Source organism: Perognathus longimembris, chromosome 7 (genome assembly GCF_023159225.1).
Source record: "Perognathus longimembris pacificus isolate PPM17 chromosome 7, ASM2315922v1, whole genome shotgun sequence".
Classification (NCBI taxonomy): Eukaryota; Metazoa; Chordata; class Mammalia; order Rodentia; family Heteromyidae; genus Perognathus; species Perognathus longimembris.
The window spans coordinates 851536-864402 of NC_063167.1; the positions used below are offsets into that span (position 1 = coordinate 851536).

Here is a 12867-nt window from a genome sequence, read left to right on the forward strand (position 1 = left end):
TGGGGCATGCTTGTTCTTAGGGCCTCTGGATGGCAGCAGAATGGCTAGGGAGGTGTGCACAGCTGCACACGCGCGTGCGTGCACGTGTGCACACACACACACAGAAAGGTAGGCTTAGAGGCGGTGAAAATGGAAAATGACCAAGGTAAGCCGGACAATGGTGCAAACAGCTCAGGGGAGCGGCAGCCGGGCCGGGCCTGCACGGGGCCCCGGGAAGGGGCAACTGTGCGGTGCCCGCGGCGCTCGCTCCCGGCGGGCCGCCCCGCAGCTGGGCTTCCCTTGAGCGTCAACGTCTTCCACATTGGGGGGCCCGGGGGGTTTTCCGGGACTGGGGACGACGCAGCGCCTTGCGCGTGCCGGGCCTGTGCCCAGCGTCCGGAAGAGCGCACATTTCACGCACCCCCCGACGGCACACGCGGTGCGGGGGGCGGGGGTGACGCGGAGGCCCGGGGGCCTGGGGGCGGCTCCCCGGCCGAGCCCCGCCCGCCCGGCGCCCCGCCGACGCCGCGCCCCCGGCCCCGCGGCCCGCCCGCCGCCCGGGCCTCACCGTCTTGCTTTTCCGACTCCCGCCGGTTGGGCAGGTCCACCAGGGACTCGAAGGCCTCGAAGTGCGGCTCCGAGGAGCTGGTGAGGATCTTCTCATAGACGCTTTTGTCCTCGAAGGTGAACAGGCTGCTCTGAAAGGGAGATCCGCGCTCGCTCCGCCGCCCCCGGCCCGGAGGTGGGCGCGGCGGGGAGGGGGGCGGGGGGGGGCGCCAGGGCCCCGCGCACTCCCGCGTCCCCACCTGGTGCTGCCCCCTCACCCCTCATCTGCCCTGGCCCCAGAAGCCCCAGCCACAGTGCCCCGGGGGCAGTAGGTGCCTGGTGCCCTCCCGGGGGGGGGCCCCGTGCGCTTCCCGGGGCCCTTGAGCCTGGCTGGGGCCCAGGACGCGCGCTCAAGGGCGCCCCGGGCAGAGCCCCTGCTCCCGCGGCATGAAGCTGCGGTTAGAGCCACAGACTTCTGAGCATTGCCCGTAGACTAGGCCTGGTCGGGAAGATGATACTGTTGCTTGATTGAGGCGGCCTGGAATGGCATCTGTTTTAAACCTAATGATGGTACCGCTCAAGAGTGAAGAACATCTTCCGATGAGATTAATATGCGAAGGGGAAGTTCCATGGGGAGAACAACCCCGCACAGCCCTTCCCCGTCCAGGGTGGGGTCCGGCACGGCCACTGCAGAGCCGCCCCGAGGCCCCGCCCCCGCGGCCCCGCCCCCCTAGATCCTGCCCCCGAGATCTTGCCCCCACCGAGGCCCCGCCCCCGAGATCCCACCCCCGAGGCCCCGTCCCCGAGGCCCCGCCCCTAGATCCCGCCCCCGCGGCCCCGCCCCCGAAGCCCCGCCCCCCGAAGCCCTGCACAGCCCTTCCCCGTCCAGGGTGGGGTCCGGCACGGCCACTGCAGAGCCGCCCCGAGGCCCCGCCCCCGAGGCCCCGCCCCCATAGATCCTGCCCCCGAGATCTTGCCCCCACCGAGGCCCCGCCCCCGAGATCCCACCCCCGAGGCCCCGTCCCCGAGGCCCCGCCCCCGAGATCCCACCCCCGAGGCTCCGCCCCCGAGGCCCCGTCCTCGAGGCCCCGCACCCCTAGATCCCGCCCCCGCGGCCCCGCCCCCCGATGCCCCGCCCCCGAGGCCCCGCCCCCCGAAGCCCTGCACAGCCCTTCCCTGTCCAGGGTGGGGTCCGGCACGGCCACTGCAGAGCCGCCCCGAGGCCCCGCCCCCGAGGCCCCGCCCAGAAGGCCCTGCCCCCGAGGCTCCGCCCCCGAGATCCTGCCCCCCGAGGCCCCGCCCAGAAGGCCCTGCCCCCGAGGCTCCGCCCCCGAGATCCTGCCCCCCGAGGCCCCGCCCCCGAGGCCCCGCCCCTGAGGCCCCGCCCAGAAGGCCCTGCCCCCGAGGCTCCGCCCCCGAGATCCTGCCCTCCGAGGCCCCGCCCCCGAGGCTCCGCCCAGAAGGCCCTGCCCCCGAGGCTCCGCCCCCGAGATCCCGCCCCGAGGCCCCGCCCAGAAGGCCCTGCCCCCCGAGGCCCCGCCCCCGAGGCTCCGCCCCCGAGATCCTGCCCCCGAGGCCCCGCCCCCGAGATCCTGCCCCCCGAGGCCCCGCCCAGAAGGCCCTGCCCCGAGGCCCCGCCCCCGAGGCTCCGCCCAGAAGGCCCTGCCCCCGAGGCTCCGCCCCCGAGATCCCGCCCCGAGGCCCCGCCCAGAAGGCCCCGCCTCCGAGGCCCCGCCCCCGAGGCCCCGCCCCCCGTCCGCCGCCCTAGCCACCTGCCTGAGAAGGGACGGCCCCGCGCTCCACGGTTCCGGAGGCCACCGACCTCGACCTCCTCGCGCGCTCGGGCCGCTTCTGCTCCTCCTGCAGGGCAGTCAGAGCCCTCAGAGCCCCTTCCCGCGCGCGGGGCCCCCTCGGCGCCCGGTCCCACGCGGGGCCGGGCCGGGCCGGGGCTCACCATCTTCAGCTCGGGCTGGAAGTCCTCGAGAGCGTCGCTGGACCCGGAGGCCACGAGGAACCTGAACCTGGTGCCCAGGCCCCCGACGTTGGTCAGCGTGACGGCCTGGGTCGTGGTCTCCCCCACCGTGTAGCTGCCGAAGTGGATGAGGTCTGTGTCCAGGGACAGCTGCCAAAGGGCGTCCGTGAGCCAGGAGGCCCCGGGGCCCCGTCTCCCCCCCCCCCGGCCCCCCGCCCCCCGCCCCCCCGAGGCTCCCGGCCGGGCCGGGATTCGGGGCAAGTCACGGGCCGCGCATGCAGGGGCCTGAGCCACCCGGAAAGCACGGACTGCGTTCAAGTCCTAGTGCCAGCACACGCGCGCACAGGCGCGCGCACCCACGCGCACCCACAGGCGCACACGCACAAGCACGCGAGCACAGGCGCACACACAGGCACACACGCACACATAGGCACACACGCGTACATACAGGCACACACAAGCATGCGCATACATGTACATACAGGCACACACACACAAGCATGTGCACACACATGCATACACACGCACATAAAGGCACACACACGCACGCATAAGCAGGCGCTCATATACACGCTCATACAGGCACACACACACACACGCGCGCACACACAGCAGCCCGGGGACCAGGCGGTGTGCTTGGGTGAGGCCTGGGTGCGGGATGGCCAGGAATTTCGTGAACTTTCTGTGCGGAGCCCCTCAGTTCTTCCTTCTGCTCGGCTTCTCGTTCCCTTCCCCCTCACGCTCCACACACCCAGCCAGGAGGCTGCTGCGGACCGAGGCCTGGGAGGGGCTCTGACCGGCCCTCCGCACCCCTAGTTCAGAGCCCTGGCCCTCCACACCCCCAGTTGAGAGCTCTACCCCTCCCCTCCGCACCCCCAGTTCAGAGCTCTGGCCCTCCACACCCCCAGTTCAGAGCCCCACCCCTCTCCACACCCAGTTCAGAGCCCCACCCGTCCCCTCCACACCCCCAGTTCAGAGCTCCACCCCTCGGCACCCCAGTTCAGGGTTCTGCCCCTCCCCACCCCCAGTTCAGAGCCCCACCCCTCCACACCCCCAGTTCAGAGCCCCACCCCACCCCTCCACACCCCCAGTTCAGAGCTCCACTCCTCTCCACACCCAGTTCAGAGCCCCACCCCTCCACACCCCCAGTTCAGAGCCCCACCCCTCCACACCCCCAGTTCAGAGCCCCACCCCTCCCCTCCACACCCCCAGTTCAGAGCCCCACCCCTCCACACCCCCAGTTCAGAGCCCCACCCCTCCACACCCCCAGTTCAGGGTTCTGCCCCTCCGCACCCCCAGCTCAGAGCCCCACCCCTCCCCTCTATACCCCAAACCCAGGGTACAGCCTTCCTAGGGGTCCGGTGAGAACCGCCGGTGCACCCTAAGTCAAACTTACAGAACATTTTTTTGTTGAACATTTCAGTGGAACAGAAAATCCTCCTGTCTGCGCCAAAAACGAGACGTTTCCTTCCAGATCTTTATTGATCTAAGACATAAAAGCCCAGCCCCGTAAACGTGTGTGAAATGGACCCAGTTCATTCATTCACAGGCCGCCACGCTGTGACCCAGGGCCCCGCTGGGCCTGACCCCCAATCCTGTCCCCCCACTGAGCCCCCCCAACCCTGCTGGGACCAAATAGGAACACGGGGTGCTGCCCACCCAGCCCTCTGACTTACCATGGGCTTGAAGGTGACCAGCACCTCACAGGACATCCCAGCAGACATTGGGCCCGGGGGGTCAAAGCTGTAAGCCCAGGGGCGGCTGGGTTAGGTCAGTACCAACCTGCTCTGGGAGGTGGGCCCCTTGGGTCCCCCCCACCCCGGCCAGGTACTCTGTTCCCAGGGCGGCTGTGGGGCTGTGGCTCCTAGCCACAAGCGGAGGACAGTGTCCCGGAGGGGAGGGGACTCTGAGCAACCTGGGCACGTGGCCCGCACCCCCAGCCACAGCGCCCAGGTCAGGGAGGGGCTCGTCCTGGGTGGGGGAGAGGTCTCTCACGTTAGCTTTGAAAATGTGCAAGACAGAAGCGTAATAGGAAAACACCCCACGGAGGGCACAGGTGGCTCAGGCCTGTGACCCTAGCGCACCAGGAGGCCGGGCCGCACGGACGGCAGACCAAAGCCAATGTGGGGGCCGGGAAGGTGGCTACGCGGGAGAGCGCTCGCCTGGCACGCATGAAGCCCTGGGTTCCATTCCTCAGCACCACACACACAGAAAGAGCCGGAAGTGGTGCTGGGGCTCCAGAGGTAGAGCGCTAGCCTTGAGCAAAGAAGTTCAGACAGCGCCCGGGTCCTGAGTTCAAGCCCTAGGACTGGCACAAAACAACGACAAGGAAACTTGTCCTTTGCTCGCGGCAGCCTTATGCCCAGACGGCAGGGGATCAACAACTTGTGGCAGGGAGAGGGCATTCCCATGGTGGCCGCCAGCGGGGCAAAGGTCAGCAGGAGGGGTGTGCACGAGCAGACAGCAGGCAGCAAGGCCATGCTCAGTGGCGATTGAAACGGGTAGACAGAGATAAGAATCACAGGCGTGAGGAACGAGCCCCGCACTGTCAGGAAACGCCAGCTCATCTGAAAAGGAGCCCGGAACGTCACCACGGAGATCACGGTGCTGGACCGAGACGCGGTCAGCGGCTTCAGCAGCCCAGCGGGCCCCGCGGAGGAGACCGGGAGCTGCTGAGGACCTCTGGCCATCGCCGGCGTCTCAGCCAGGGCTGCACAGCCACCGTGGGGCGGGACACAGAGGCGTGAGTCTGCGGTCCCGCCCACTTGGGAGCCAGACACTGGGGGGTTGCGGTGTGAGGTCATTGTGAGCACAAACAAGCTTGTGAGACTTCATCTCAACCGAGGGCCGGGGGCAGGGACACGCGCCTGCCGTCCCCAGCTAGAGGAGGGGCACGGTGCCCGGGTGCAGGTGGAGGAGGGGCACGGTGCCCGGGTGCAGCTGGAGGAGGGGCACGGTGCCCGGGTGCAGCTAGAGGAGGGGCACGGTGCCCGGGTTCAGCTAGAGGAGGGGCACGGTGCCCGGGTGCAGCTGGAGGAGGGGCACGGTGCCCGGGTGCAGGTGGAGGAGGGGCACGGTGCCCGGGTGCAGGTGAAGGAGGGGCACGGTGCCCGGGTGCAGGTAGAGGAGGGGCACGGTGCCCGGGTGCAGCTAGAGGAGGGGCACGGTGCCCGGGTGCAGCTAGAGGAGGGGCACGGTGCCCGGGTGCAGGTAGAGGAGGGGCACGGTGCCCGGGTGCAGCTGGAGGAGGGGCACGGTGCCCGGGTGCAGCTGGAGGAGGGGCACGGTGCCCGGGTGCAGCTAGAGGAGGGGCACGGTGCCCGGGTGCAGGTGGAGGAGGGGCACGGTGCCCGGGTGCAGCTGGAGGAGGGGCACGGTGCCCGGGTGCAGCTGGAGGAGGGGCACGGTGCCCGGGTGCAGGTGGAGGAGGGGCACGGTGCCCGGGTGCAGCTAGAGGAGGGGCACGGTGCCCGGGTGCAGGTGGAGGAGGGGCACGGTGCCCGGGTGCAGCTAGAGGAGGGGCACGGTGCCCGGGTGCAGCTAGAGGAGGGGCACGGTGCCCGGGTGCAGGTGGAGGAGGGGCACGGTGCCCGGGTGCAGGTGGAGGAGGGGCACGGTGCCCGGGTGCAGGTGGAGGAGGGGCACGGTGCCCGGGTGCAGCTGGAGGAGGGGCACGGTGCCCGGGTGCAGGTGGAGGAGGGGCACGGTGCCCGGGTGCAGCTGGAGGAGGGGCACGGTGCCCGGGTGCAGGTGGAGGAGGGGCACGGTGCCCGGGTGCAGGTGGAGGAGGGGCACGGTGCCCGGGTGCAGCTAGAGGAGGGGCACGGTGCCCGGGTGCAGGTGGAGGAGGGGCACGGTGCCCGGGTGCAGGTGGAGGAGGGGCACGGTGCCCGGGTGCAGGTGGAGGAGGGGCACGGTGCCCGGGTGCAGGTGGAGGAGGGGCACGGTGCCCGGGTGCAGGTGGAGGAGGGGCACGGTGCCCGGGTGCAGCTGGAGGAGGGGCACGGTGCCCGGGTGCAGGTGGAGGAGGGGCACGGTGCCCGGGTGCAGGGACACACGCCTGCGGTCCCCAGCCACACCAAGAGGTACAAATCGGAAGACAGCAGGCCAGGGTGGCCCGGGTATAAAGCAAGACCCCACCTTGAAAATACCCATGGAAAGGGGATGGAGGCATGGGCCATGTGGTAGAGCCTCTGCCTAGCAGGCACACGCCCCTGAGTTCAATCCCAGTACCACAAAAAAACACATGACTGGGAATGTGGCTCGGTGGTGGAGTGCTTGCCTAGCACGCATGAAGCCCTGGGTTTGATTCCTCAGCACCACAGGAACAGAAAAGGCTGGAAGCCCTGTGGCTCAAGTGGTAGAGCGCTAGCCTTGAGCAAAAGAAGCTCAGGGATAGTGCCCAGGCCCTGAGTTCAAGTCCCAGGACTGGCAAAAAAAAAAATCTAGGAATGGAATGAATGATTCCCTCCAGGTATTGAGGGAAATTCTGGTCTTGACCAGAGGATGGCGGCTTTGGGGAAGCTGTGGGGGGAGGGAGGGATGTATGAATGAATGCAGGTATGTACGAATATATGCATGAATGGATGTATGTGTAAATACATGCACAAATGTATCAATGCATGTATACATGCACGAATGTATGTACGTATGAATGTTTGTATGTACGCATGAATGAATGGATGTATTCGTATATGTCTCCATCCACCAGGAACCCACATGATTCAGCATGACCAGAAGCCAGAGAAAATAAATACCAATTTAGAGAAACTCTTTCTCCGCGTGGGCCTCTGTGCAGAGCTAGAAGATTCTGGCTAACAGCCGGGAAAAAGAGAGGGAAAGAAGACCCCCGTGGCTGACTTGCTTTTAGTTCCCAAGAGGACATGCACTCCGGGCCCCGTGCTGTCCGTGCCGCCCGTAGGAGGGGCCTGCGGGGGGCTCTCGCCCAGAGAAGAGGCCTGGGGAAGACGCTGGCAGGGAGGAGGGGCCCTGCTTCCTGGGCACCCAGGGGAGTTAGGGCCATCTGAGCCTCCAGGAGGCTGAGGCAGGATTGCGGGTTCGAGGACAGGCTGGACTACATAGCAAGACTCTGTCTAAGAGAGACACGGAAAACCTTTCCACGAAGCTGGGCAGGGACAAGGAAGGAGGAGCGACACTGCCGTGAACGCGAAGGGCAATCGTGGCACTGAAGACGCCGGGGCAGGAGGCGAGGGAGGTGGAGTCCCGCTCGGGCGGCACGGCGGGACTGCCTCACGAGGCCGGAAACAGGGGCGGCGCTGAGGCCCAGGAGCCACGAGAGCCCCAGGACACAGCAAAGGGGAGGATGAGACGGACAAGTAGCAGACCTCATGACAGACGTGAAGAGAATAAAGAGCGAGACGAGGAAGAGAGCAGCAGCCCGGCACAGGGAGGAAGACGAAGCCACCGCCCAGTGGAGAGCCCGCGATTTTCCTGTGAGCGGTGTGGGGTGCCAGGAGGGCGGGCAGAGGGCGGGAGGCGGGCGGTCAGGCCCGGCCGGCGCCTCCCCAGGCTGGCTGCGAGACCCCGCCCGCCCGCCCGGCCGCCCCGAGCCTCACTCGACGTGGATGAAGTCCCGCAGGCTCTCCTCCACGCCCACCAGCTTGCAGTAGTTGATGGTGTAGGTGGCGTTGATCAAGGTCACCTTCTTCTTGTACACTTTGCCAACGTCGAAGTCCTGCAGGGCACGGAGGCTCTGCAGTGGCCGGGCCGGGGAACGGGCTCCGGGGCAGCGGGGTGCCCGTGCTAGCCCCAGGGGGGTCCCCAGGGCCCGGAGGCGCGGAGCGCAGGGTAAGAACCTGGCCACCCGGGCCGGGGCGCCGGGCAGGGGGATCCGTGGGGCCTGGCCGGGTAGGAGTGGGAACGGACACCGGGGACCCACCCCGCCCGCCGCCTCGCCGCGGGCTGGAGCCTGGCTGGCACGCGGGCCCTTCCCGGGGGACCCCGAGGAGCCGCCTCGGCCTGCGCGCCGGCCCCCGTCTCTCACACGGGGCCCCGGGGTGGCGGTGGGCCGCTCACCTTGAAGTGGATGACCTCGGGCTTGCTGTTGAAGGGGCGGCCCTTGAACTCGCGGCCGGACACCACCTGCTTGTGGACGATCCCGCCGCGCAGCTGCTCCACCGTGCGGGCCAGGATGTCCCGCTCCATCTTGGTCCCGCCCACGGGCTTCTGGTCCACCTCCTCCTTGGGGACCTGGGGGTGGCAGAGGCAGAGGCTGGTGCCCACCCAGGCCCAGGGCGGCAGGGAGCCCACGCTTCCGAGGAAGAAGAGTGAGGGGGGAAAAGGGCAGAAACGGGGGCGCTCAGGCGGGCTTGGGGACGTCATGGCTGAGAGGAATGTTCCAGGTTGCAGAGTGAGAGTAAGAAGGTTTCCGGAAAGTTCTACGGGAAACCATTTCCTCAAGTGGTAATGTCAGCAGATCCACGGGTGTGCAGCTACCCGGCTGCGGAAGGCTCCTGCTGAGGCGGCTGCCCGGGTCTGGCCCCCACCCGGCCTCTCCTCTGCCCCTCGGGGTGGCGCTGCCCAGGGCCTGACCCCCCCCCGGCCTCTCCTCTGCCCCTCGGGGTGGCGCTGCCCGGGCCTGACCCCCCCCCCGGCCTCTCCTCTGCCCCTCGGGGTGGCGCTGCCCGGGCCTGACCCCTCCCCCTCGGCCTCTCCTCTGCCCCTCGGGGTGGCGCTGCCCGGGCCTGACCCCTCCCCCCCGGCCTCTCCTCTGCCCCTCGGGGTGGCGCTGCCCGGGCCTGACCCCTCCCCCCTCGGCCTCTCCTCTGCCCCTCGGGGTGGCGCTGCCCGGGCCTGACCCCCCCCCGGCCTCTCCTCTGCCCCTCGGGGTGGCGCTGCCCGGGCCTGGCCGCGTCCGCCACTTCCTGGTGGGTTTGAGTGGAGCGGCCAGTCCACCTTATCTTGTCCTCTGCTTCCACACGGCTCGCCCCGGGGGAACGGCGATCGAGCCCCAGCTGGCGAGGACCGGGGCCCTGCCCAGGGCAGGCTTCCAGAAGCAGGCTTTCAAAGCAAGCGTGAGCTCACGTGTTTTTCTAGAAATACGTTTTCCCCCCGGTGAGCGGCGCGAGGCGGACCCTCCCTTCCCTTCCCCCGCGGAGGCCGGCGGAGGCAGCGGGGGGGGGCTGGGCGGGGCCGGCTGGCACCTGGTGCAGCTTGTGGTCCTCGCTCCAGAGCCCGGGGATCTCTGGCTCGGCCAGGATGTCTTCCGGGGTGTGGAGGGCCGACAGGTCCACCTGCACCGACTCGGTGGAGAGGCCTTTGGTGAGCCACAAGTTCTTGCAGTGCTCGTGCTCCTCCTCCTGCCGGGGAGAGGCCAGCACGCCTGGGTCAGCGCGGGGGGACACGCGGGGGGACACGCGGGCCGGCGCGGGGGGCGGGGCCCGCACAACGCGGAGCCGCTCAGGACGCGGCGCGCCCGCCATCGTCCTCGCACCCAGTGCTTCTGCGCGATGCCGTGGGCGCTGCCGCGTTCTGCCACGCGCGGGCCACACCGGGAGCGGCCGGCACGCGGCCCCCTCCGCGGGGGCTTGCCGGTCACACTCCGGGCCCCGGCTAAGCCCGGTGCCAGGCCCGGGAGGACGGGCGCGACGGGGTCCCTACGTCGGGCCTCACCTGCCCGCGCTGGCTCTGCCCCGCGGCGGAAGAACAGGCTGAGGCCTCAGTACAGGGGCAGCACTCGGGCGGGGGTGGGGGGGTGGGGGGGAGGCAGCACAGGGGCAGGGGGAGGGCAGGGAGGGGAAGGGAGGCAGCTTCCAGGAGTCAGCGCTCGCCAGCCCTGCCCTAGGGAGAGGCGGGCTGAGCCTGAGCAGAGGCAGCTCCGCCGCGGCGCGGACCCGGGGCCTGCTGGGGCTCCTGGGCTGTGGCCCCGGGGCTCTCGGTGGCCCCCTCTCCACACCGGGACCCCAAAGCTGGCCCTCCCCCCCGGGCCCCGGGCACAGACCTCCTCCAGGTAGCCGGAGGTCACCGGCTCCGCCTTCCCCTCGCAGAAGTCAGAGATGTAGGTCCAGGTCTTGTCGCGCAGCGTCCTGCGTGGGGCGGCCCTGGCCGGCCGGTGCCGCTGCCGCTTCCGCTGCTCTTCTGCTTCCTCCTTCAGAATCTTGCTCACGATCTCCTGCCTCCGCAGCTTCTGCTCCTCCTCGAAAGCCCTGGGGCCGGGGCCGGGCCCTTCCTCAGCCCCTGCGGGGTGGGAGCCTGGGCGGCCCGGGCCCCTCTCGGACGGCTGCCCAGGGGCTCGGGTCCAGCCAGCAGGCCCCGGCCTCGGGCGAACCCCAGCCCTGCCCAGCCCGTCTGTGGGCACTGTGAGCCGTCTCCACCCTCATGTCCGGCCTGTAAACTGGGGGGGCCCAGCGGAGGCTCAAAGCGAGGGTCGTCTCAGGGCCTTGCAGTGTCTACCCACTCACCCAGCCCCGCCTTCCCTCCCAGCCATTCATTCATTCACCTACCCATTCACTCATTCTCCCAGTCCCTCACAAACTTTTTTTTTGTCCCTCGTGGGCTTGAACTCCGGGCCTGGGCGCCGTCCCTGAGCTCTTCGGCTCAAGGCTGGCGCTCTACCACTGGAGCCACAGCGCCACTTCCGGTTTTCTGGTGGTTCGTTGGAGCCGAGAGTCTCACAGACTTTTCTGAAGCCCAGGCTGGCTCTGAGCTGGGGTCCTGGGATCTCAGCCTCCTGAGTAGCTAGGACGACGGGCGTGAGCCCCCGGCGCTGGGCCCACTATTCATTCGTCGACTTACGGACCCAGTCACTCCATCATACACTTATTCATTCACCCACACGCGCGTGCACGCGCCCCTCATTCACTCATTCACACCAACAGCTCCGCAGGGCAGCACGCCAAAGGTGGGCACCTGACAAAGGTTGTCAAGAGCTCGAGACCGAGGAGAGGCTGTGCCCCAGGATGATGGCAGGGACCTGACAGGGTGGGTGACACGGAAGTTACCAGAACACGGCCCTTTAGAAACAAGCCCCGGGGGACTTCACCAGACAAGGAAGCCTTGGGGACTCAGGTGAAGGCAACCCCAAGGAAGAAGGCTCCAGAAGTCGCCGCTGTGCCACCAGGAAGCCAAAGGGAGAGGGGACGAGGACAGAAGCGTCTCCATCCCGCCAGCCGCCTCTGGAGGAAGCGGGGACCCCCGGAGCCTGTGTGTGGGGACCCCCGGGGACTCCCCGGGACTGGTCAGGGAGGCCCTCCAGACCGACGGCGGCTCAGGGGCTGGGGAGACGTGGCTGGCGGAGTTAGGGCGGCTGGCGAGGGGGTCGAGTGAGGGGCCCTCCTCCTCCTCCTCGCGGCCTGGGGGCCCCCAGTGAGCACCCGGCTCTCGGTGCCCCTGGCCAGCGCCGCCCAGGCGGGGTCTGTGGCGCTCACCGCCTCTCCGCCTCCAGCTCCTGGTGCCGGTGCTGGTGGATCAGGTGTCTGCAGGCGTCCCCGCCCCGAGCCAGGGTCAGCTCCTTCCCCGCCCGGGCCTTCTGCTCCGCCAGCTCAGCCCTGGCCTGGCCCCACGCTTGAAACTTGCGCAGCGTTTCCTGGGAAGGGGGGACATGGAAGCCCCAGGCCCAGCACTGCCCTGCGCACGCACACGCCCGCACGCACACCGAGGCTGGCCTGACCTTCAATCAACGCTGACCCCTGGGGTCCCACGATGGGCAGGTTAGGCAAGCAGGCCGGGAGTGGGCGTGGGCCCCCGGGGCTGGGCGGCCGGCCCTCACCCCGCCACGCGCTCCCCTCCGCCTGACCCCGAGCCCAGCCGGCTCTCGAGTGGGGCCTGCCCCCCTGTGCCCGGGCCTGAGCGCCTCCAGAGCCCCGGCGTGAGGCCGGTGGAGCTGCCCGGGCTCGACGGCCACCGAGGACGGGCCGGGCTCCGGGAGCGGGGCCTGCAGGTGGGTGGCTGCGGCGGGCCCTGCCCCACGTGCCCGACGGGCACACTCACCCGATTGGCGGTGATATTGTTCTTCAGGGCCAGCACGGCATCCATGCGCCGCTTCATGTGCTTTTGGGACTTGGTTTCCTCCTTCTGCTCCCTCTCTCGTACCCTGGAAGAAGGTGCATTCTGAATAAGGAAAAGCGGAGACACCCAGGGCCGGCCGGGGGGACACTCGGCTGCCGTCCCCTTCACCCCAGGACTCGCTGTGTCCACTCCCCGCCCAGGGCCGGCCGGGGGGACACACGGCTGCCGTCCCCTTCACCCCAGGACTCGCTGTCCACTCCCCGCCCAGGGCCGGCCGGGGGGACACACGGCTGCCCTCCCCTTCACCCCAGGACTCGCTGTGTCCACTCCCCGCCCAGGGCCGGCCGGGGGGACACTCGGCTGCTGTCTACCACTCTCTTCCCAAGGCGCGACTCAGAACCCAC

General features: G+C 69.2%; 1 protein-coding gene across 1 annotated transcript in view; it reads right to left on the bottom strand.

Annotated features, from left to right (window-relative positions):
* Cfap74 (cilia and flagella associated protein 74) overlaps window positions 1-12867 on the bottom strand; it is a 70557-nt gene that overhangs the window by 48040 nt on the left and 9650 nt on the right. The window contains exons 8-17 of the mRNA XM_048349997.1: window positions 12446-12548; window positions 11884-12041; window positions 10458-10662; window positions 9661-9816; window positions 8534-8707; window positions 8074-8192; window positions 4174-4240; window positions 3894-3983; window positions 2480-2647; window positions 548-677 (exon numbers count right to left, since the gene is read on the bottom strand). Coding sequence (XP_048205954.1) covers window positions 548-677; window positions 2480-2647; window positions 3894-3983; window positions 4174-4240; window positions 8074-8192; window positions 8534-8707; window positions 9661-9816; window positions 10458-10662; window positions 11884-12041; window positions 12446-12548 — 1370 coding nt within the window. The remainder of the gene's footprint in view (window positions 1-547; window positions 678-2479; window positions 2648-3893; window positions 3984-4173; window positions 4241-8073; window positions 8193-8533; window positions 8708-9660; window positions 9817-10457; window positions 10663-11883; window positions 12042-12445; window positions 12549-12867) is intronic.